Raw genomic sequence first — 24,602 nt, 5'->3', positions numbered from 1 at the left:
TGCAGCAAGCTGCTGGTTCATGCACACGTTATGAGGTGAAAAGCAGATGATCTGGCACATGAAACCCACCATGCCAGCCGGTGGGATCCACACTGCCTTTCCCACCTGGCGCCACCACACCCAGCCTCCAGGGTGGAAGTCCCTGGACCGGGATTTAAACCCGCAACCTTCTAACTCAGACGCAAGTGTGCTACTCATTGAGCCACTGGACAGGATAGCAAGGCATTCTGGATAGAATTGGATTATCTGAAAAGGAAGAATGTACAGGGTTACAGGGAGAAGGCTGGTGGGGGTGGAGGGGTGCATGTGTGGAGGGGGGGTGGGGGTGGCGGGGGGGGGGGGGTTGGGAGGGGGGGGTTGGTAGTGCCACTGGGTGAATTGCTCATTTGGAGAGCTAATGCAGCCAAAATGGGCTGAAGTTCCTATTTCTGTGCTGCACCCATTCTGTGTCGAGAAGTCAATGGTTTTCTTCATATTCAATGATGATCCTGGAATAGTGGGCAGTTTTGGAAGCGGAGTGCAGGGCCGGTCAGTGTTTTATGGTTCACTAATTTCCTTTACCTGGTCTGGCCTACATGTGACTCCAGACACACAGCAATGTGGCTGACTTGTAACTACCCATTCAAGGGAATTAGGGGTGGACAATAAATGCTGGGCCAGACAGTGACGCCCACATCCCATGCACAACTTTTTTCAAAACTCCAGTGAGAGATGCAATCATCGAGCCATTAACAGAAGAGAAACAGTCCATTCAGTCCATCCAGTCAGTCCCATTCTCCTGTTCTATCCTCGTAGCCTTGCAAGTTTATTTCCGTCGTGCCGGTCCAATTTCCATTTGAAATCCTCCATCGTCTCTTCTTCCAATACCCTCGCGGGCAGCGATTTCCACCTCATTACCATTCACTGCATGTCTTGTACCATCAGCAAATGAGAGCAGATTTTGACTACTTTATCTAAGCCCATCAAAGTCACATACAAATAGAGTAATGGAATTTTCCAGCACAGAAAGAGCCATCAGGAAGCTGTCTATTCTAATCCCATTTTCCAGCACTTGGTTCGTAGTTTGGATGCTATGCATAGTCTTGTATGCTATGGATACTCTTGTATGCTATGGATAGCCTTGTATGCTATGGATACTCTTGTATGTTGTGGATAGCCTTGTTTGCTGTGGATAACCTTGTATGCTGTGGATAACCTTGTATGCTATCAATACTCTTGTATGCTATGGATGGCTTTGTATGCTATGGATAGCCTTGTATGCTATGGGTAACCTTGTATGCTATGGATAACCTTGTATGCTATGGATACTCTTGTATGCTATGGGTAACCTTGTATGCTATGGATAACCTTGTATGCTATGGATAACCTTGTATGCTATGGATAACCTTGTATGCTATGGATAACCTTGTGTGCTATGGCGATTCAGGTGCTCATCAAAAAGCTTCTTAAATGTTGTGTGGGTTCCAATCTCGATCACCATTTTGGGCAGTAAGTTCCAGATTCTCACCATCCTCTGGGTGAAAAGGTTTTTCCTCAAATCCCCTCTAAATCTCCTGCCCCTTACCCTAAAGCTATGCTCCCTGGTTATCGATCCCTCTACTAAGGGGAAAGGTTTCTTCCTATCTACCCTACCTCTGTCGCTCATCATTTTGTACAGCTCAATCAGGTCCTGGCTTGACACAACTCACACCTCTTTAACCTGTGATTATCCCTTTCTTCAGTTGCTCCGTCTGGACCTGTAAAGACTTAATTACCTGCAAAGACTCGCATTCAAAGTATCGTATTGCATCTTTGACTTTGTCTAAATATATGTTTCTTGAACCCACCTCTTCATTCACCTGAGGAAGGAGCAGTGCTCTGAAAGCTGATGATTCGAATCAAATCTGTTGGACTTTAACCTGGTGTTGTAGGACTTCTTACTGTGGTAAAGAGACAAAGCGTTGGTCAAGATCCCAATGTAAATGCCAAAATAACGCTGGACAGGTGGAGGCGATGGCATAGTGGTATTGTCACTGGACTAGTAAACCAGAAAACCCAGACTAATGCTCTGGGGACCTAAGTACAAACCCCACCACTGCAGATGGTGAAATTTGAATTCAATAAAAGTCTGGAATTAAAAGTCTAATGATGACCATGAAAGCATTGTCGATTGTTGTAAAAACCCATCTGGTTCACTAATGTCCTTGAGGGGAGGAAATCTGCCACCCTTACCTGGTCAGTGTGGTTGACTCTTAGCTGCCCCCTCAAGGGTAATTAAGGATGGGCATTGAATGCAGGCACAGCCTGTGATGCCCGTGCCCCATGAACGAATTTAAAAAAGTGAAAGACAGGCTGGGGACAAGACAGATTTGCAGGAGTTGGCCATTCGGCCCATCGTGCCTGCTATCATGACTGGTCTGACATGATCAGCAGGATTCTCCCTTCTGGGGGACGAAGTCCCCACGCAGGCGGGAGAACCTGAGCCAACCACTCCGGTGTCAACAGCCCCCGAAAGTGCGGAATTCTCCGCAATTCCGGGGGCTAGGCGGACGCCGGAGGGGTTGCCGCCACACCAGCCAGCACTGAAGGGACTGCACGAGTTCACGCACACGCCAAAGGGCCGGCGTGATCTCGCTCATGCGTGGAACTGCCGGCGTGTTTTGGCGCATGCGCGGGGGTGTTCTCTTCTCCGCGCCAGCCATGGCGGAGCCCTACAGGGGCCGGCACGGAAGGAAGGAGTGCCCCCACGGCACAGGCCCGCCTGCAGATCGGTGGGCCCTGATCGTGGACCAGGCCACTGTGAGGAACGCCCCCCCCCCCCCCCGGGTTGGATCCCCCCATGACACCCGAAGACTGCCCCAGCCGACTTACCTGCCAGGTCCCGCCGTGTAGGACCATGCGTAAACCACACCGGCGGGACTGGCCAAAAACGGACGGCCGCTCAGCCCATCGGGGCCTGGAGAATTGCCGGTGGGCCGCTGCCAACGGATCTCGGCCAGCTTGACGTGAACCCTGCCCGAAAAACGGCACCAGAGAATACGGCAGCCGGCGGCGGGACGTGATTCACGTCGCCACCCAGGGATTCTCCGACCCGGCGGGGGGGTTGGAGAATCCCGCCCCATAGCATTGAGAGCTGAGTTTAAATCATTAACAGGGTGTTTATTTAAGTCTCAAACTTGCAAACATTGAATCTGTGCAGTTTAATAGTAAATGGTTTGAGTGAACAGTCACTCACAGCCTCTTTACCACTGAGGGCGTCTGGAGCCCGGCCCGGATCAGGACAACCTTTTCCCACCAGGTGCCCGACTAGTGCTGGGGAGGGCGGGGCCAGCAGGTGCCGGGGGGGCGGGGCCAGCAGGTGCCGGGGGGGCGGGCAAGCAGGTGCCGGGCGGCGGGGCCAGCAGGTGCCGGGGGGCGGGGCCAGCAGGTGCCGGGGGCGGGGCCAGCAGGTGCCAGGGGGCGGGGCCAGCAGGTGTGTATTAGTAGGTTGCCGGGGCAGGTGACGCAGTCAGTCGGGTGGTTGTGTCTATGTCGTTCAGGTGAAAGGAGCGGTGCTGGACAAGCGGCAGCAGCGGCAAAATGGGCAAGAAAAAGAAGGAACAGAGCAGCTCCGAGCCCTACGGTAAGCGTGGCGGGGGCATGTGGGAAACAGTTGTGCCTGAGGTGGATCGAGGGCGGAGAGGCATAAAGGGAGTGAATCTGTTGGGCAGTGGTTTGGGAGAGCGAGTTTGTTGGGCTGTGGCTTTGGGGGGCGGGCGGGATGGGGTAGAGTTGAGAGTGGACGGGGTGGAATTGGATCAATGGTTTGGTAGTGAGCATAATTTAGGGATTGGTAATGAATTGGGCAGGATACAATGTAGAGCAATAATTGGCCAGTGAGTTTCTTTATCAGTGGCTGATGGGAGTGGGTTTGTTGGGCGATGGCTGGTGGAGTGGGTTTGTCGGGCGATGGCTGGTGGAGTGGGTTTGTCGGGCGATGGCTGGTGGAGTGGGTTTGTCGGGCGATGGCTGGTGGAGTGGGTTTGTCGGGCGATGGCTGGTGGAGTGGGTTTGTCGGGCGATGGCTGGTGGAGTGGGTTTGTCGGGCGATGGCTGGTGGAGTGGGTTTGTCGGGCGATGGCTGGTGGAGTGGGTTTGTCGGGCGATGGCTGGTGGAGTGGGTTTGTCGGGCGATGGCTGGTGGAGTGGGTTTGTCGGGCGATGGCTGGTGGAGTGGGTTTGTCGGGCGATGGCTGGTGGAGTGGGTTTGTCGGGCGATGGCTGGTGGAGTGGGTTTGTCGGGCGATGGCTGGTGGAGTGGGTTTGTCGGGCGATGGCTGGTGGAGTGGGTTTGTCGGGCGATGGCTGGTGGAGTGGGTTTGTCGGGCGATGGCTGGTGGAGTGGGTTTGTCGGGCGATGGCTGGTGGAGTGGGTTTGTCGGGCGATGGCTGGTGGAGTGGGTTTGTCGGGCGATGGCTGGTGGAGTGGGTTTGTCGGGCGATGGCTGGTGGAGTGGGTTTGTCGGGCGATGGCTGGTGGAGTGGGTTTGTCGGGCGATGGCTGGTGGAGTGGGTTTGTCGGGCGATGGCTGGTGGAGTGGGTTTGTCGGGCGATGGCTGGTGGAGTGGGTTTGTCGGGCGATGGCTGGTGGAGTGGGTTTGTCGGGCGATGGCTGGTGGAGTGGGTTTGTCGGGCGATGGCTGGTGGAGTGGGTTTGTCGGGCGATGGCTGGTGGAGTGGGTTTGTCGGGCGATGGCTGGTGGAGTGGGTTTGTCGGGCGATGGCTGGTGGAGTGGGTTTGTCGGGCGATGGCTGGTGGAGTGGGTTTGTCGGGCGATGGCTGGTGGAGTGGGTTTGTCGGGCGATGGCTGGTGGAGTGGGTTTGTCGGGCGATGGCTGGTGGAGTGGGTTTGTCGGGCGATGGCTGGTGGAGTGGGTTTGTCGGGCGATGGCTGGTGGAGTGGGTTTGTCGGGCGATGGCTGGTGGAGTGGGTTTGTCGGGCGATGGCTGGTGGAGTGGGTTTGTCGGGCGATGGCTGGTGGAGTGGGTTTGTCGGGCGATGGCTGGTGGAGTGGGTTTGTCGGGCGATGGCTGGTGGAGTGGGTTTGTCGGGCGATGGCTGGTGGAGTGGGTTTGTCGGGCGATGGCTGGTGGAGTGGGTTTGTCGGGCGATGGCTGGTGGAGTGGGTTTGTCGGGCGATGGCTGGTGGAGTGGGTTTGTCGGGCGATGGCTGGTGGAGTGGGTTTGTCGGGCGATGGCTGGTGGAGTGGGTTTGTCGGGCGATGGCTGGTGGAGTGGGTTTGTCGGGCGATGGCTGGTGGAGTGGGTTTGTCGGGCGATGGCTGGTGGAGTGGGTTTGTCGGGCGATGGCTGGTGGAGTGGGTTTGTCGGGCGATGGCTGGTGGAGTGGGTTTGTCGGGCGATGGCTGGTGGAGTGGGTTTGTCGGGCGATGGCTGGTGGAGTGGGTTTGTCGGGCGATGGCTGGTGGAGTGGGTTTGTCGGGCGATGGCTGGTGGAGTGGGTTTGTCGGGCGATGGCTGGTGGAGTGGGTTTGTCGGGCGATGGCTGGTGGAGTGGGTTTGTCGGGCGATGGCTGGTGGAGTGGGTTTGTCGGGCGATGGCTGGTGGAGTGGGTTTGTCGGGCGATGGCTGGTGGAGTGGGTTTGTCGGGCGATGGCTGGTGGAGTGGGTTTGTCGGGCGATGGCTGGTGGAGTGGGTTTGTCGGGCGATGGCTGGTGGAGTGGGTTTGTCGGGCGATGGCTGGTGGAGTGGGTTTGTCGGGCGATGGCTGGTGGAGTGGGTTTGTCGGGCGATGGCTGGTGGAGTGGGTTTGTCGGGCGATGGCTGGTGGAGTGGGTTTGTCGGGCGATGGCTGGTGGAGTGGGTTTGTCGGGCGATGGCTGGTGGAGTGGGTTTGTCGGGCGATGGCTGGTGGAGTGGGTTTGTCGGGCGATGGCTGGTGGAGTGGGTTTGTCGGGCGATGGCTGGTGGAGTGGGTTTGTCGGGCGATGGCTGGTGGAGTGGGTTTGTCGGGCGATGGCTGGTGGAGTGGGTTTGTCGGGCGATGGCTGGTGGAGTGGGTTTGTCGGGCGATGGCTGGTGGAGTGGGTTTGTCGGGCGATGGCTGGTGGAGTGGGTTTGTCGGGCGATGGCTGGTGGAGTGGGTTTGTCGGGCGATGGCTGGTGGAGTGGGTTTGTCGGGCGATGGCTGGTGGAGTGGGTTTGTCGGGCGATGGCTGGTGGAGTGGGTTTGTCGGGCGATGGCTGGTGGAGTGGGTTTGTCGGGCGATGGCTGGTGGAGTGGGTTTGTCGGGCGATGGCTGGTGGAGTGGGTTTGTCGGGCGATGGCTGGTGGAGTGGGTTTGTCGGGCGATGGCTGGTGGAGTGGGTTTGTCGGGCGATGGCTGGTGGAGTGGGTTTGTCGGGCGATGGCTGGTGGAGTGGGTTTGTCGGGCGATGGCTGGTGGAGTGGGTTTGTCGGGCGATGGCTGGTGGAGTGGGTTTGTCGGGCGATGGCTGGTGGAGTGGGTTTGTCGGGCGATGGCTGGTGGAGTGGGTTTGTCGGGCGATGGCTGGTGGAGTGGGTTTGTCGGGCGATGGCTGGTGGAGTGGGTTTGTCGGGCGATGGCTGGTGGAGTGGGTTTGTCGGGCGATGGCTGGTGGAGTGGGTTTGTCGGGCGATGGCTGGTGGAGTGGGTTTGTCGGGCGATGGCTGGTGGAGTGGGTTTGTCGGGCGATGGCTGGTGGAGTGGGTTTGTCGGGCGATGGCTGGTGGAGTGGGTTTGTCGGGCGATGGCTGGTGGAGTGGGTTTGTCGGGCGATGGCTGGTGGAGTGGGTTTGTCGGGCGATGGCTGGTGGAGTGGGTTTGTCGGGCGATGGCTGGTGGAGTGGGTTTGTCGGGCGATGGCTGGTGGAGTGGGTTTGTCGGGCGATGGCTGGTGGAGTGGGTTTGTCGGGCGATGGCTGGTGGAGTGGGTTTGTCGGGCGATGGCTGGTGGAGTGGGTTTGTCGGGCGATGGCTGGTGGAGTGGGTTTGTCGGGCGATGGCTGGTGGAGTGGGTTTGTCGGGCGATGGCTGGTGGAGTGGGTTTGTCGGGCGATGGCTGGTGGAGTGGGTTTGTCGGGCGATGGCTGGTGGAGTGGGTTTGTCGGGCGATGGCTGGTGGAGTGGGTTTGTCGGGCGATGGCTGGTGGAGTGGGTTTGTCGGGCGATGGCTGGTGGAGTGGGTTTGTCGGGCGATGGCTGGTGGAGTGGGTTTGTCGGGCGATGGCTGGTGGAGTGGGTTTGTCGGGCGATGGCTGGTGGAGTGGGTTTGTCGGGCGATGGCTGGTGGAGTGGGTTTGTCGGGCGATGGCTGGTGGAGTGGGTTTGTCGGGCGATGGCTGGTGGAGTGGGTTTGTCGGGCGATGGCTGGTGGAGTGGGTTTGTCGGGCGATGGCTGGTGGAGTGGGTTTGTCGGGCGATGGCTGGTGGAGTGGGTTTGTCGGGCGATGGCTGGTGGAGTGGGTTTGTCGGGCGATGGCTGGTGGAGTGGGTTTGTCGGGCGATGGCTGGTGGAGTGGGTTTGTCGGGCGATGGCTGGTGGAGTGGGTTTGTCGGGCGATGGCTGGTGGAGTGGGTTTGTCGGGCGATGGCTGGTGGAGTGGGTTTGTCGGGCGATGGCTGGTGGAGTGGGTTTCTTGGGCGATGGCTGGTGGAGTGGGTTTCTTGGGCGATGGCCTGGGGGAAATGGATTTGTCAGGCAGTGGCTGTGGATTGGTTTTGTTGGGCAATGGTTGGAGGAGTGGGCATGGGGTAGGCAATGGACAGGATGCAGTGCAGACCAATAATTGAGGAGCGCGTTTGTTGGGTAAGGTTGTGATTGGAAATGAGATGGAAAGGGTGGGGCACAGATTGACCTGGGGCAATTTTTACTTTGAGCATCACAGTCCAAGCAATTCATGAGGCCGTTTTAATCCGTTTTGTTTGCTTCCTGTTTGAGAAAATCTGACTGATGAGGAAAAATGTTGGACTTTTGAAATTGTCTATTAAACCTTTCATGTCTTCTACCACCCCCTCCCTCTGAAAGCCTGTTCCCAAAGTCCACCTCTTCAACAAAAAAAAAGATTTGGCTGTCCGTTTGTTAAAAGTAATGTATCTAATTGTACTTGTGAAATGCCAGTGGTATGAAAAAGACTGCTCAGTTGGTAACCATGGTGTGTAATGATTTACTGTCAGCAGGTATAATACGTATGGTCCCAGAGCTATTGAGCAGTGTGATTCATGTTATGGTAGCTTTTGATTGAAATTGCCATACGATTTCCTCCCTACTCAAAGTGGTTAAAGTAATGAGCACTATTCTAATAAGTGAGGTCCTGCCCATAAATTATTATTTGGTTTATTAGAGCTGCTGATGAAAGTTGGTGTTGCAGCAGTAGTTGGTTTTAGAGTTGGTAATATTATGGGTTGGAATGTCAAAAGTACAGTACCTCAGGATGATGGCATGTTGCTTTCTTAATTTTTGTTTGCTGATCTTGTCTGCGTGACTGTGAACAACTGATCAGAAAGAGGAAGCATCGCTGGGTTGTGAATGAAAGAGGATATGATTGTCCATCTAAATAATCCCACAAGATGATAGGCAAGAGAGACGGACAGGTTTTTCTAGTTTGAATGGTGGATGTTTAAAAAGAATTATCCTTTTCTTTTAAAAGGGCAGCACGGCGGCACAGTGGTTAGCACTGCTGCCTCTGCGCCAGAGACTCGGGTTCAATTCCGGCCTCGGGTGACTGTGTGGAGTTTACACGTTCTCCCTGTGTCTGCGTTGGTTTCCTCTGAGTGCTCCAATTTCCTCCCACAGTTCAAAGATGTGCAGGTTAGCTGGACTGGCCATGATCAATGTGTGGGGTTATGGGGATAGGGCAGGGAAGTGGGCCTAGGTAGAGAGCTCTTTTGAAGGTTCGATGCAGACTCGATGGGCTGAATGACCTCCTCTTGCACTTTAGGGAGCTTATGGAAAAGAAGTTAGAAACTCGCCTCTTGACTCTCCAAAACCTGACCACCATCTACGAGGCACAAGACAGGACTGTGATGGAATACTCTCCACTTGTGTGGATAAATGCAGCTCTAACAACACTAAAGAATCTCCATACCATGCAGGACAAAGCAGCCTGCTTGATTGGCGCCCCAACCTCCAGCTTAAACATTTACTCCCTCCACAGCTGGTGCATAGTAGCATCTGTGTGTACCATCTACAAGATGCACTGCATCAACTCGCCAAGGCTCCTTCAACAGCACCTTCCAAACCAACGAGCTTTACCATCCAGAAGGTCAAAGTCAGCAGATACCTGGGAACACCACCGCCTGGAAGTTCACGTCCAATTCACTCACCATCCTGACTTGGAAAAATATTGTCATTCCTTCACTATTGCTGGGTCAAAATCCTGAAACTCCCTCCCTAACAGCACTACAGGTGTACTGACACCACACAGACTGCAGTGATTTGAGAAGACCGCTCACCATCACTTTCTGAAACCCGCATACCATGATAGAATAATGAAAATTCACAATGTGAAATACTCAGGGAGTCCGGTAATAATAGCTTCATTGAGAATTTGGAGACAGTTTCGCCAACACTTCGGGTTAGGGGCAGTGTCAAGGGAAATGCCGATTCGGGGGAACCACCGATTTGAGCCAGGGAAGTGGGATGGAAATTTTCGGAAATGGGAGGTGAAGGGATTAAGATGCTAAAAGATTTGTTTCTTGGGGGTCGGTTTTTAGGGTAATCTCTAAAGTGATGCACGTGAAACTGGACCCGGGCCCCCGGAAGGCCATATTCGGGGTGTCGGACCAGCCGGAGTTAGAAATGGGTGCGGAGGCAGATGTTGTAGCCTTCGCCTCGTTGATCGCCCAAAGGCGAAACCTGTTGGGATGGAGAGCAACCTCCCCACCCTGTGCCCTGGTGTGGCGGGGGGACCTGGAATTCTTGACTCTTGAGAAGGTTAAGTTTGAACTGAGGGGAAGGATGGAGGGGTTCTACAATTTATGGGCGTTATTCATTATGCACTTTCAAGAATTGGATAACATCGAACATTAGTGGGGGTGGAAGGAGGACTGTGTGTGTTAATGATGACTATGGATGATTCCTGACTCCTTTTTGTTATTTTTTTTATGTTAACATACAGGTGGTTGTTGGGAGGATGGGATTGTTGTTGATATGGGGATTGACATTGCATTTGTTACTGCTTATTGTTGTTGGTGGGTGCAAATTTGGGAGAAAACTTGAAAAAGGAGAATACAAATGTATTTTTTTTTTAATTCACTGAGCTGATTGTTGTGCAAGGCTTGCGGTTCTCCCCACTTGGTCAGTTCTGTCGGGCTGCCACTCGACAGAGTAATAAAGACCCCCTTTTGTTCCCTGACTGCAGCACAGCCTGCTGCCTAAGGTTAGTGTATGGGGGTATATGGGAGGGCTTGGATTGAAGCTCATGATGTACCCAGCTGAATCTGGAGTCAGCGCGTTGATGGAAAGGGAACTGCTGTCATCATAGATTATCATAGAATCTACAGTGCAGAAGGAGGCCATTCGGCCCATCGGGTCTGCACCGGCTCCCGGAAAGAGCACCCCACCCAAGGTCAACACCCCCACCCCATCCCCATAACCCAGCAACCCCACCAACACTAAGGGCAATTTTGTACACTAAGGGCAATTTATCATGGCCAATCCACCTAACCTGCACATCTTTGGACTGTGGGAGGAAACCGGAGCACCCGGAGGAAACCCACGCACACACTGGGAGGATGTGCAGACTCCGCACAGACAGTGACCCACGCCGGAATCGAACCTGGGACCCTGGAGCTGTGAAGCAATTGTGCTATCCACAATGCTACCGTACTGCCCGTGCTGTCCACAATCCACAATGCTACCGTGCTGTCTGAGCAGAGATTGGGGAGCCAAACAGGTGCTGCTAACTGAAGAATTGTAGCCACCTGGGTTGGCCACTCCCCGACTTAAAATGGAGATCCACAAAGGCTGCAGGGAAATTCAGCCAACTCGGGCAAAAACTATCAAGTGCAGAAATCCTGTGTATTAGAACTTGCAAAAGCCAAGACAGCACTGAAACTCACAGCCATCTGCATACTAATGAGCGATCCCCGGGAACAATCAAAACATTTAAGGTGAATAAGGCCAAGCCAGACTCCGCGGCGCCAGCAGGAGCCAAGACAAAGGAAGGCCAACGGACACTCCGGGACCGCACAGCGATCAGGGGACAACTCCAGTATTGGAGAAATCAATATCAGAACTTAGTCCAATCACTTGGAACCAGGTACGGGGTCTGCCCCAAATGGCGGGAAGCCCCTGGGAACTATAAAGTAGAGTCCCCAAGTTCAAATCGTCCTTCTTGGCAGGGTCACTCAGCAGCGAATCAACCCTTGAAAGTGAACTGCCAAGCTGCCACATCAACCAAGTAAGTCTCCAGTCAATGCACGATACGAGATAGGCGCTCCTAGCTACCAGTCCATATCAGCTTTTGAATCCTGCAGACTCAGATCGAACAAAAGGCCATTTGTTCCCCTGACCTGGTGGGCCAGTCCAAAGCTAAGTATAGGCCTTTTAGTTATAGAGATAGTTTATTAAGTAGAATTTATGCATGAGTAGCGATTGACTGTGTATAATAAATGTGTTTTGATTTGAATCTTACTAATTGGTGTGTTGAGTTATTGATCAGTACTTGAACTTGAACCTCGTGGCGGTATCATAAAGATACCTGGCGACTCTAGAGCAAAGGTTATAAAACAGAGCAAATTGAACCAAACAAAAGTTAGCAACAGAATACGTGCAGGGGAGTCGGGGCTCTGGGCCACAGGAGATTCAGACTGGGGTGGGGTTGCCCAGAATCTTGAAGTTGGTTCTCCGAGAAGCTCACGGGAGCCGAGTGTGGGCATGATGATGCACCTTAATATTTTGGATGTCACAGTTTGGATGGTAGAAGCTTGGGATGCCAAAGTCTCAAATTATATTAATCTCTGTTTGCCTACTGCACATGTTATGCAAATGATTTTGTAGGTAGAATTTCCAGAAGATTGAGGCAATCCCAATACAAAATATTCACTGCTATTTATGGACTATTGGTAATGCACATGGTTGTGTCATAATGTGGAACAACAACGTCAGTGGTATGACGGAACTGACTAACGTGTAATTCATTCCTTTCCCAGTTGAGGGTTATATATTGTTGCAGTTTAACTTTTAACATGTTTAAAATGCTGAGTGCAGAGCTTTGAGTTTATTTTATGCTTGGAATCAGTTCCAAATCTTTGACATTGAAAAGTCATGCGTAACTGTGCAATAAACTTGTAGCATTTATTAACCAGGGTAATCATCAAGGAGTCTCTCATCAATGCCTCGGAACTTCAATGACCTAAGTGCAAAACTATAAGAAGGATGTACTGTCCTGGAAGGAGTGCAATGAAGGTGACATTGTGGATTATAGTCCAGGGATCCAGGCTTAATGCCCTGGGAACACTGGTTCAAATCCCACTATGGCAACTGGTGGAATTTAAATTCATTTAGTAAACCTGGAATTAAAAAGTAGCCTCCATAATAGTGACCATGAAACTATCAGCGATTGTTCTAAAAACCCATCTGGTTCACTCATGTCCTTGAGGGGACGTAATCTGCCATTCCAACCCGGTCTGGCTACATGTGACTCCAGATTTGCGGCAAGATGGTTGACTTAACTGCCCTCTGACTTGGCCTAGCACGCCACTCAGTTCAAAGGGATGGGCAACGAATACTGACCTTGCTGGAAATGCCCACATTCCATCAAAGAAAAATTAGGGGGTGGGGGGGGGGTGGTGAAACTGGACCCATTGCAAAGATGAGGGACCGATGGCAAAGATGAGGGACGTCTCCTAAGAGGGGAGGCTGATTGAATCAGCTGATACTCTCTGGAGTTTAGAAGAATAAGAGGCACTCTAATTGAAACATTCTTCAGAGGCTCAACAAGTTAGATGCTGAGAAATGGTTTCCCCTGGCTGGGGAATTCTGGAACCTGGGGTCTGAGTCCCAGAGTGTTTAGGACTGAGAGGAAGAGAAATTTCTTCACTCAAAAGGGTTCAGAGCCTTTTGTATTTTTCTAATGCGAGGAGGATGTGGAGGTTCTGTCGTTGAGCATATTCAAGACAAATGTGGATAGATTTTTGGGCACTATATATCAATTAAGGGAGCTGTGGGTAGTACGGGAGAGTGGAGTTGAGATAGAAGATCACTCATGAGTTTTTTTCAATGGTAGAGTAAGTTTGAGGGGCTGAATGGCCTTCAGCTCCTATTTCTTCTGAAAGCATTCACTGCGTTTCATAGGATTTTGTGATGTAGATCATTGAAAGCTCTAAACCCTGTCCTAGCATGATTACCAGGCTGACTCCGTGATGAAGATAGAGGATAATTCCTATTGTTGTTTCAATCCCAGTCAACTCTTGTTGACTCTTTCTGGCCAACCGTTCCATGTGCAATTGGTGGTTTGTTATAGATGGACACTTGTGGAGCCACTCTGCTCACACGAATGTCAGACTGTGCGCCTCACTCACCGGTTGAAGGAAATCACCCTCGGGAGTCAAGGGTGGGGTGGCTGAGGTAAATTTGCACAAGGAATCTTCTTTGTTGCCAAGTTTGCCTGTGGAAATCAAATCAACTTGATGTGGGGGTGAGGGGGGTGTGGTGTCTTGGCAGACAAGACATTACAGGTACGCCTTCTCATCGTTTTCAACCATAAGTACTTCTTCCTGGCTGAGGCAACATATTTTATCCTTCCTACATTGCAGGGCCTGGCTGCTCCCCTGACGGCCTAGGGACCTCCTCACATAGAATGGTTTCAGCATCTAAAGAGACCATTTAACACATCCATGTTCATGCTGGCTATCTGTAAAAGCAACTCTGCAGGGTCCCACACCCCCACAAGAGTAAAAGAAATAGCTGGCCGCCTTGTCCACCATTCAGTCTGAATGATCTCAAGCCTCCACTTCCTTTTCCTGCCTGCTTGATTCCCGAAGAGACCTAAAATCAGTCGATCCCAGCCTTCAATGTATTCAATGATGGAGTGTCCGCAACCTCCTGGGGTAGTGAATTCCAAAGTTTCACAATCTTTTGAATGAAGAAATGACTCCTCTTCTCAGTCCTAAATGATTGGCCCTTTATCCTGAGAATGTGCTCGTGTTTTAAATTCCCCATCCATTGGAAACAATCTTGCAGCGTCCGGGCGGGGGCCTCCACGCTGGCCGGTTTAGGCCGGCCAGTGAACGGGAGTGAGGTGGGGGGAGGGGCTGCGGCCATCGGAGCCTGGCAGAACAGGGTTCCGAGTGGTCAAGACTGGGTGGAAAGTTGGGGGGAAGGAACCGGGGTTGGGGGGAGGAGTTTTACAGGAGGCAGTGGATGGGAGGAGTTGGAGAAGGGGAGGGGAGGGGGGGAGGGGTTTACAACTCTTGGGTATCATGTACGGTACTCTTTCAGAGGTTGGATGGCATTGGGTTGGAGGGGGGGGGGGGGGGGGGGGTGGTGCCGAGTGGACTCTATAGGTTAATGGTGACCATGGGCGGTCCCGGACTCCTTTTTCTTTTTCTCCTTTGTTTTTTGTTTCCACCGTGGGAGGGTTTGTTTTATTGGATGCATATATTGACAGGTGGGCCGTTGTTTGGGGTGGTGGGAGGATGGGATCGTTATTGTTAAGGGGATTGATTTTGTATTTGTTACCGTTTACTGTCTGTGGGTGGGGTGTAAATCTTGAAGGAAAATGTGAAAATGGAGAATAAAAACATTTTTTTAAAAAAAAACCTCCCCACCGGGGCCAATTGGCGAAGCTTTCACTGTATCTCCTCAACAAAGGTAGCACAGTGGTTAGCACATTTGCTTCATAACTCCAGGGTCCCAGGTTCGATTCCCGGCTTGGGTCACTGTCTGTGAGGAGTCTGCATGTTCTCCCCGTGTCCGCGTGGGTTTCCTCCCACAGTCCAAAGATGTGCGGGTTAGGTGGATTGGCCATTCTAAATTGCACTTAGTGTCCAAAAAGGTTAGGTGGGGTTACTGGGTTATGGGGACAAAGGGGTAGGGTGGAAGCATGGGGGCTTAAGTAGGGTGCTCTTTCCAGGGGCCAGTGTAGACTCGATGGACTGAATGGCCTTCTTCTGCACTGTAAATTCTATGATTCTATGAGATATAAGTACATCCTTTCAGAAATGTGGAGATCAAACCAACAATATTCCAAGTGCAGTCTCTCCAAAACCCTTTGCAATTGTCGCAAAAACCTCTTGATTCTTGTACTCCAACCCTCTAGCAATAAAGTCAGTCATGCCATTTGCCCTCCTGTTTTCTACTCCCCCCCACCATTTTTCCCTGTAGCCTTGCAAATCTTTTCAGATAATGATCCAATTATCTTTCGAAAGCCTTGGTTGAATCTGCCTCCAACACATTCTCAGGCAGGGAAAAATCCAGATCCTAGCCACTGACAAAAATTGCTTTCGAAAACAAAGTACTTCGGAACCTCTGTTGTGAATTCCCAATGAGTTGAGATGGGTGAAAGAGACCGGGATGGACTCGAGCTGGCCAATTTTCCCAGCCTGTAGAGTTGAGCACTGGATCAAGGAGTGTCTTTAAGACAAGAGATAGATAGGTTCTTGATAAATAAGGGGAAAGGGATGGAGAACCGAGATGAGAAAATATTAGCCATGATTGAATGGCGGAGCAGACTCGATGGGCCGAGTGGCCTAATTCTGCTCCTATGTCTTATGGACCCAGGCTACAAGGTGACTGATATCATAGGGTGAGTGTAAAAGGTGGGTCTGCAGTCAGCACTCAACTGAAACACAGTCCCTGGTTCGCATTGTGGGAGCAAGAGGAGGAATCATTGATGCTCAAATGTTGCAAATGACTTGCTCTTTGCCACTGATGTCTGAGGGAGTGTCATTAAACACAAATGGTTGACCAGTAGAGTGTAAAAATAAATGAAAGCTAGCAGGCCAATTCTTTGGTTCCAGTGGTAATTTGGGGGAATAGGACTTTTCCAAAGGTACAACCTCCTCCGCCGAGAAGCACAAGTGCAGAAGATGAATGGGAACATCACCACCTGTCATGGCCCCCTCAAGGCCGTACGCCATCCTGTCTTGGAACCAATTCACAAGAGTAGACCAATTAGCCCCTCAAAGCTTTCTGCTCTTCAATAAAATCTTGGATCTGCAGTTTCTCTTGACCCTATCATCCATTCCTTCACTGTCGCTGGATCAAAATCCGGGAACTCCCTACCTATCAGCACTACGGGTGTACCTACATAGGTGGACAGCAGCGGTTCAATAAGGCAGCTCACCACCACCTTTTCAAGGGAAATTAGGGTTGGCCAATGAATTCTACCCTTGCCAGTGATGCCCACATCCTATGAATGAATAAAAATAAAAGGAGTCTGATGTATTACAGGTAGGTTGCAGACGTTTACATGATCGGGAGGATTTTGTTACTGTGTGACCGTGAATAATTTGCACCTATTTTGCAATTGCTGTAAATGAACAATAAAAAGATTCCTCATCATCTTTTAATTGGACTCCTGACTGGATTCGGGCCTATCGCACTCCAGGAAGTATCTGTGTTTATTGTTTGTTGTGGCCCTCTGGGGGCCTTTATGATGTGCACTGAGTTCAAGGTCCTGATGTGGCTTTAAGCAAACAACATTCTTCACAAAGTCTCAAGCCTGTTTTTTGCTGAATGTGTGGGTTTAGTCGAGTTAATGTTCATGTTTCGATGACTATGCTGAATGAGATGCACATGACCTTGTGTTAATTGACACAGCACTCCATGTTTCTCTCCAATAAGTCCCCTCTCCTGGCAAACATCCTAGGATTGCTGATGTGGAGTGCAAGATATGCTCTGGCATCTCATCTACATGCAAAACGCAAGTGATCTGGATGCGTAGGGCTGAGAATCCTGCTTCAGACACTGCGATGTAGGCCTTTAACATGCCAATACTGAGCTATCTAGCCAAGTCTGATGGGTCATTCGTATTCACTTGACTGTAATGCAAAGAACTTTCTATTCATATCAGTGCCAAATGGGAACTATGTCCCATAGTGAGCACGTTTAGTCATGTGTTTCCCAGCGCTCACAGCGCGGAGAGACACAACGCTATCTAACACGACTCAACTCCGATTAGAACGGGGCCTCAGCAAGGAACACGTGGCCAAGGCTGCACTTAGTCCCGTTTCCTGCACTATGGAGCCCCGCTCGCCGAAACTCCCCAGCGCTTGGGCACTGTCAAGGTGCCAGGCTGGCACCAACAATGCCACCCTGCCCAGAGGGCAAGCAACTGGGGGGCTCCAATCCCTTGGGAGACCCCCCCCCCCATAGGTGCTGTTCATCTGATCCCCAGGACTGAATGGTGTTCGCCCGACGTCTCCAAGGTGAAGGGGATAGATTCTAACGCCTCGGTTACCTCTAGCTGTCTTGCTCTGATATGCAGATTTGGGTGGAATTGACATTGCGACGTCTAACAAGATTGTTTTGGATCGCTCAATGTGTGACATCTGGGTAGTTCCTGGGAGCAGTATCTCCCGGCATTTATTAGTCACGTTGCACTGCGGCACGCTGCTTTTCGGGCGCAGCGTGGCTGGTAGATCCTGTCCATTGTTTTTGGTCCCCACTCCAAACTCTGTTCCCTTGCTACCAACTCCATCCCTCTCCAGGCGGCACTGTTAGCACTGCTGCTTCACAGCTCCGAGGACCCGGGTTTGATCCTGGCCCTGGGTCACTGTCCATGTGGAGTTTGCACATTCTCCCCGTGTCTGCTTGGGTCTCACCCCCACAACCCAAAAGATGTGCAGGGTAGGCGATTGGCCACGCTAAATTGCCCCTTAATTGGAAAAACTAAAAAAACAAAGAAACTCCATCCCTCGCTCTGGCAGCAGTCTGAGATTAAAAAGGTCAGTCCGCAACCTTGATTTCACATTTAATGACCTGATGAGCTTCCAGCTTCCTATTCCATGCCATCGCTAAGACCTATTTCCAGCTCCAGAACTTTGTCCCTGTCTCTGGTGATTTACTGCTGAAACCCTCATTTCCATCATCAACTCTCGGCTCAACTCCTGGATGGCCTCCCACAAGTTTCTGGGACAGCAATGTCTTGATAGAACATACAGTGCAGAAAGAGGTCATTCGGCCCATCGGGTCTGCACCGACCCACTTAAGCCCTCACTTCCACCCTATCCCCATAACCCAATAACCCCTCCTAACCTTTTTTGGTCATTAAGGGCAATTTATCATGGCCAATCCACCTAACCTGCACGTCTTTGGACTGTGGGAGGAACCCGGCGCACCCGGAGGAAACCTACGCAGACACCGGGAGAACGTGCAGACTCGCACAGACAGTGACCCAGCGGGGAATCGAGCCTGGGACCCTGGCGCTGTGAAGCCACAGTGCTAATCACTTGTGCTACTGTGCTGCCCACATGCTATAAGTCTCATCTTGTTTTCAAATCTGTCCATGGCCCCATACCCTCCCTATCTTTCATATAATCCCTACAGTGCACATGGAGGCCATTTGGCCAATCGAGTCTGCTCTGGCCCTCCGAAAGAGCACCCTACCTAGGCTTAATCCCCCACCCTATCTCTGTAGGCCCCACCCCAAGGATAATTTAGCATGGTTAACCCACTTAACCTGCACATCTTTGAACTGTGGGAGGAAACCGGAGCACCCGGAGGAAACCCACGCAGACATGGAGAAAGGTACAAACTCCACATCGACAGTCACCCGGGGTCATAATCGAACACTGGTCACTGGAGCTGTGAGGCAGCAGTGTTAACCACTGTGAAACCTCCTCCAGCCCCACAACCCTGAGACATCTGTGCCACTCTATTCTGACGTCTGGAGCATCCCAATTATAATCGCTCCTCCGGCATGGTGGTGCAGTAGTTAGCACTGCTTCCTCTCTATCACCCCCTCCCGGATGATCCAAAGTTCTTCCAGCTCCAGTTCCCTAACGTGGTCTCTGAGGAGCTTGAGTTGGGTGCACTTCCTGCAGGTCTAGTCAGTGGGGACACCAGTGGTGTCCCTCACCACCCACATCCTACAGGAGGAGCATGCAACTGCTTTAGCCTCCAATCAGTATTCCCAAAGAGATTTGAAAGGGAAAAAAAAGATTAACCACCCGGTAGGCCCTTAAAAAATATATATATATACTGCTGCTATTCTCTCAAGTGAACCCTCTAAAATTGGTGATTCTGCTAAATAATACAAAGATAGCTTGCTGCCCCCAAAAAACAAAAACAAAAAGCAAACAAACGACTTTTACCTTACAGAATGCAGCTGCCTGTGAACCAGCTGGAACTCCACCCTCCGACTCTGCTCCCAATCAGCTGCACTCTCTGATAACTCCCGGCTCCCTTCGCGCTCTTTGAGGAAATGTAGGAAATGAAATGAAAGGAGCACCTTGCTCCCTCCTCACCTAACTCCCTCAGTCACCAAACTCTCACCATGGCTCTCTAATGCACCCAAATTCACCACTTGCCCTCATCCTCGCCAAACTGCCTGCCGCAGAAACATCTGTCCATTCCAGTATCGGTAGAAGTGACCACAGTCCTTGTGGAGACAAAGTCCCGTCTTCACATTCAGGATACCCTCCATCGTGTTTTGTGCCACGACCATCGTGCTAATTGGGATAAACTTCAAACAGATCGAGCAACTCGAGACTGGTCATGCAGGAGGTGCTGAGGGTCATTAGTGGCAGCAGATGTATTCAACCCCAATCTGTAACCTCATGACCCGCTTATCCCCTAATCTACCACTACCACCAATCCAGGGATTTGTGGGCTGAACAGCAAAATAATAATAATCTTTTATTGTCACAAGTAGGCTACATTAACACTGCAATGAAGTTCCAGTGAAAAGTCCCTAGTCGCCACATTCCGGCGCCTGTTCAGGTACTCTGAGAGAGAATTCAGAATGTTCAAATAAACAGCAGGTAATACCACTGAGCTAAGCAATTCCACTTAGCAGTGCTGCCACATCCCGTTGCAAATGGAAAATTAAACAACTCACGGAGGAGGAGGCTCCACAAATATCCCCATCCTCCATGGAGGAGCCCAGTTCATCAGTGCAAGAGACAAGGCTGAAGCAGTCACAACAATCTTCAGCCAGAAGTGCTCAGTGGATGCCACCTTGGTCTCCTCCGGACATCCCCAGCATCACAGATTTCAATCTTCAGTCGCTTCAGTTCATTCCATGTGATATCAAGACATGGCTGATGGCACTGGATACTGCAAAGGCTATGGGACCTGACAATATTCTGGCATTAGTACTGAAGACTTGTGTTCCAAAACTTGCCATGCCCCTAACCAAGCTCCTAACCAAGCTGTTCCTGTCCAGCTACAACATTGGCACCTACGTTTCAATGTGAAAAATGATTAACCATGGGCGGCACGGTAGCACAGTGGTTAGTACTGTTGCTTCCCAGGGACCCGGGTTCGATTCCCGGCTTGGGTTACTGTCTGTCTCCCCGTTTCAGTGTGAGTTTCTTCTGGGCACTCCGGTTTCCTCCCACAAGTCCCAAAACATGTGCTTGTTAGGTGAATTGGACATTCTGAATTCTTACTCTGTGTACACGAACAGACGCCGGAGACTAGGGAATTTTCACAGTAACTCCATTGCAGTGTTAACGTAAGCCTACTTGTGACGCGAATAAAGATTATTATATAAATATTTTTTTTCCTTTTAAATCTCTTTGGGAATTCAGATCGGAGAGGATGGAGGCTAGGGCAGTTGCATGCTTCTCCTGTAAGATGTGGGTGGTGAGGGACACCACTGGTGTCCCCACTGAGTACACCTGGAGGAAGTGCACCAACTCCAGCTCCTCAAAGACTGCGTTAGGGAACTGGAGCTGGATGAACTTCAGATTATCTGGGAGGCAGAGGGGGTGATAGAGAAGAGTTACAGGGACGTAGCCACACCCAGGGTGCAGGACAAGAGTAGCTGGGTTACAGTCAGGGGAAGGAAAAGAAATGCGCAGGCTGCAGGGATCCTCCGTGGGTGTTCCCCTTCAAAGCAAGTATACCGTTTTCATAGATTTCATAGAATTTACAGTGCAGAAGGAGGCCATTCGGCCCATCGAGTCTGCACCGGCTCTTGGAAAGAGCACCCTACCCAAGGTCCACACCTCCACCCTATCCCCATAACCCTGTAACCCCACCCAACACTAAGGGCAATTTTGGACACTAAGGGCAATTTATCATGGCCAATCCACCTAACCTGCACATCTTTGGACTGTGGGAGGAAACTGGAGCACCCGGAGGAAACCCACGCACACACTAGGAGGATGTGCAGACTCCGCACAGACAGTGACCCAAGCCGGAATCATACCTGGGACCCTGGAGCTGTGAAGCAATTGTGCTATCCACAATGCTACCGTGCTGCTGTTGGATGCTGTTGGGGGGATGACCTACCGAGGGAAGGCCATAGCAGTCATGTCTCTGCCACTAAGCCCGGCTCTGTGGCTCAGAAGGGAAGGGGGAGAATAGAAAAGCAATAGTGATAGGAGATTCAATGGTTAGGGGAACGGATAGGAGATTCTGTGGTCGCGAACGAGACTCCCGAAAGATATGTTGCTTCCCAGGTGCCAGGGGCAGGGATGTCTCGGATCGAGTCTATAGGATTCTTAAGGGGGAGGGGGAGCAACCAGAAGTCGTGGTGCACATCGGCACCAACGACATAGCTAATAAAAGTGGTGAGGATCTGAAAAGTGATTTTAGGGAGTTAGGTTGGAAGCTTAAGAGCAGGATCAGCAGAGTAGTGATCTCAGGATTGCTACCGGTGCCACGTGCAAGTGCGACAAGGAACAGAGAGCGAGTGCAGCTGAACACGTGGCTACAGGGCTGGTGCAGGAGGGAAGGCTTCAAATATGTGAGTCATTGGGATACCTTCTGGGGAAGGTGGGACCTGTACATAAATAATGGATTGCACCTAAACTAGAGGGGCACCAATATCCTGGGTGGGAGGTTTGCTGGAGCTCTTGGGGAGGGTTTAAACTGGTTTGGCAGGGGGAGGGGATCAGAGGATAGTGTAGCTGTTGAACAGGCAGAAATAGTATGCAGCCAGTATGAGAGAAAGGATAGACAGTTGATAGGAAAAAGTTGCACTCCGGGGAATGGATTAAAGTGGATCTGTTTCAATGCAAGGAGTGTCAGGAATAAGGGAGATGAACTTAGAGCATGATGACCTTAGAACTTAGGGATGAGTACTTGGAACTACGATGTTGTGGCCATTACGGATACATGGATTGCGGAGGGGCAGGAATGGTTGTTAGGTGTTCCGGGGTATCGCTGTTTTAAGAAGAATAGTGAGGGAGGTAAAAGAGGAAGAGGAGTAGCACTGTTAATCGGGAGTTCATTGCTGCTGCAGAAAAGGAGGTAGTCGAGGAGAGTTTATCTACTGAGTCATCTGGGTGAAGTTAGAAACAAGAAAGGAGCAGTCATTTTACTGGGAGTTTTCTATAGACCCCCAATAGCAGCAGAGAGATGGAGGGACAGATTGGGTAGCAGATCTTGGAAAGATGCAGAGGTAACAGAGTTGTTGTCATGGGTGACTTCAATTCCCTAATATTGAGTGGAACCTCCTTACTGCAAATGGTTTTGATGGAGCAGATTTTGTCAGGTGTGTACAGGGAGGATTCCTGACTCAATATGGAGATAGGCCGACTAGGTGGGAGGCCATATTGGGTTTGGTGCTTGGCAACAAACCAGGCCAGGTGTCAGATGTCTCTGTTGGACAGCATTTCGGTGACAGAGACCACAACTTCTTGACCTTTACCATAGTCATGGAGAGGGATAGGAACAGACCGTATGAGAAGGTATTTAATTGGGGGAGGGGAAATATACTGCTATTAGACAGGAGCTGAGGAGCATAACGTGATAACAGTTCTTGGGGAAATGCACAACAGTAATTGTTTAAGTTGTTTAAGGAGCACTTGCTGCGAGTGCTAAATTGTTTTCTCCCACTGAGACGAGGAAGGAATGGTAAGGTGAAGGAGCCTTGGATGTCAAGAGAAGTGGAGCTTCTAGTCAAGAGGAAGAAGGAAGCTTATGTAAGGTTGAGGAAGCAAGGATCTTGCACTGCTCTAGAGGGTTACAAGGTAGCCAGGAAGGAACTCAAAAATGGACTTGGGGGAGCTAGAAGGGGGCATGAAAAAGCCCTGGCGGGAAGGATTAGGGAAAAGCCCAAGGCGTCTACACTTGTGTGAGAAATAAGAGGATGATCAGAGTGAGGGTAGGGCGGATCAGGGATAGTGGAGGGAACTTGTGCCTAGAGTCTGAGGAGATGGGGGAGGCCCTAAATGAATATTTTGCTTCAGTATTCACTAGAGAGAGGAACCTTTGTTGCTCATGAGAACAGCATGAACCAGGTTAATAGACTCAAACAGATTGATATTAAGGAGGATGTGCTGGAAATTTTGAAAAATATCAGGCTAGATAAGGCCCCTGGGCCTGACTGGGTATACCAAGGTTACCACGGGAAGTGAGGAAGGAGATTGCTGTGCCGTTGGTGATGATCTTTGCATCCTCACTCTCCACTGCAGTAGTACCGGATGATTGGAGGGAGGCGAATGTTGTTCCTCTGTTCAAGAAAGGGAATAGGGACATCCCTGGGAATTACAGACCAGTCAGTCTTACGTCTGTGGTGAGCAAAATATTGGAAAGGATTCTGAGAGATAGGATTTATGATTATTTAGAGAAACATACTTTGATTAAAGATAGTCAGCATAGCTTTGTGAGGGGCAGGTCATGCCTCACAAGCCTCATTAAATTCTTTGAAGATGTGACAAGACACATTGATGAAGGCTGGGCAGTGGATGTGGTGTATAAGGATTTCAGTAAGGCATTTGATAAGGTTCCCCATGGTAGGCTCATTCAAAAGGTTAGGGGGCATGGGATACATGGAAATGTGGCTGTCTAGATACAGAATTGGCTGGCCGAAAGAAGACAGCGAGTGGTAGTGGATGGAAAGTATTCCGCCTGGAATCGGTGACCAGTGGTGTTCCTCAGTGATCTGTTCTGGGACCTCTGCTCTTTGTGGTTTTTATAAATGACTTGGATGAGGAAGTGAAAGGGTGGGTTAGTAAGTTTGCTGATGACACGTAGGTTGGTGGAGTAGTAGATAGTGTTGTGGGCTGTTGCAGATTATAATAGGACATTGACAGGATACAGAATTGGGCTGAGAAGTGTCAGATGGAGTTCAACCTAGATAAATGTAAAGTGATTCATTTTGGAAGGTCGAATTTGAATGCTGAATACAGGGTTAAAGGCAGGATTCTTGGAAGTGTGGAGGAACAGAGGGATCTTGGGGTCCACGTACATAGATCCCTCTAAGTTGCCACCGAGGTTGATAGGGTTGTTAAGGAGGCGTATGGCGTGTTGGCTTTCATTAACAGGGGGATTGAGTTTAAGAGCCGTGAGGTTTTGCTGCAGCTTTATAAAATCCTGGTTAGACCACACTTGGAATATTGTGTCCAGTTCTGGTCGCCTCATGATAGGAAGGATGTGGATGCTTTGGAAAGGGTGCAGAGGAGATTTATCAGGATGCTGCCTGGGCTGGAGGGCATGTCTTATGAAGAAAGGTTGAGAGAGCTAGGGCTTTTC

The 24,602-nt window shown here is 50.9% G+C and overlaps 1 protein-coding gene across 1 annotated transcript in view; it reads left to right on the top strand.

Annotated features, from left to right (window-relative positions):
- Positions 1–3,482: 3,482 nt before the first annotated feature.
- slc44a4 (solute carrier family 44 member 4) overlaps positions 3,483–24,602 on the top strand; it is a 91,982-nt gene continuing 70,862 nt past the window's right edge. Inside the window, exon 1 of the mRNA XM_072475513.1 lies at positions 3,483–3,601. Coding sequence (XP_072331614.1) covers positions 3,559–3,601 — 43 coding nt within the window. The 5' untranslated portion in view covers positions 3,483–3,558. The remainder of the gene's footprint in view (positions 3,602–24,602) is intronic.

This window comes from Scyliorhinus torazame, chromosome 14 (assembly GCF_047496885.1).
Source record: "Scyliorhinus torazame isolate Kashiwa2021f chromosome 14, sScyTor2.1, whole genome shotgun sequence".
NCBI classification, from domain to species: Eukaryota; Metazoa; Chordata; class Chondrichthyes; order Carcharhiniformes; family Scyliorhinidae; genus Scyliorhinus; species Scyliorhinus torazame.
This window is presented reverse-complemented; position numbering and strand designations above follow the sequence as displayed.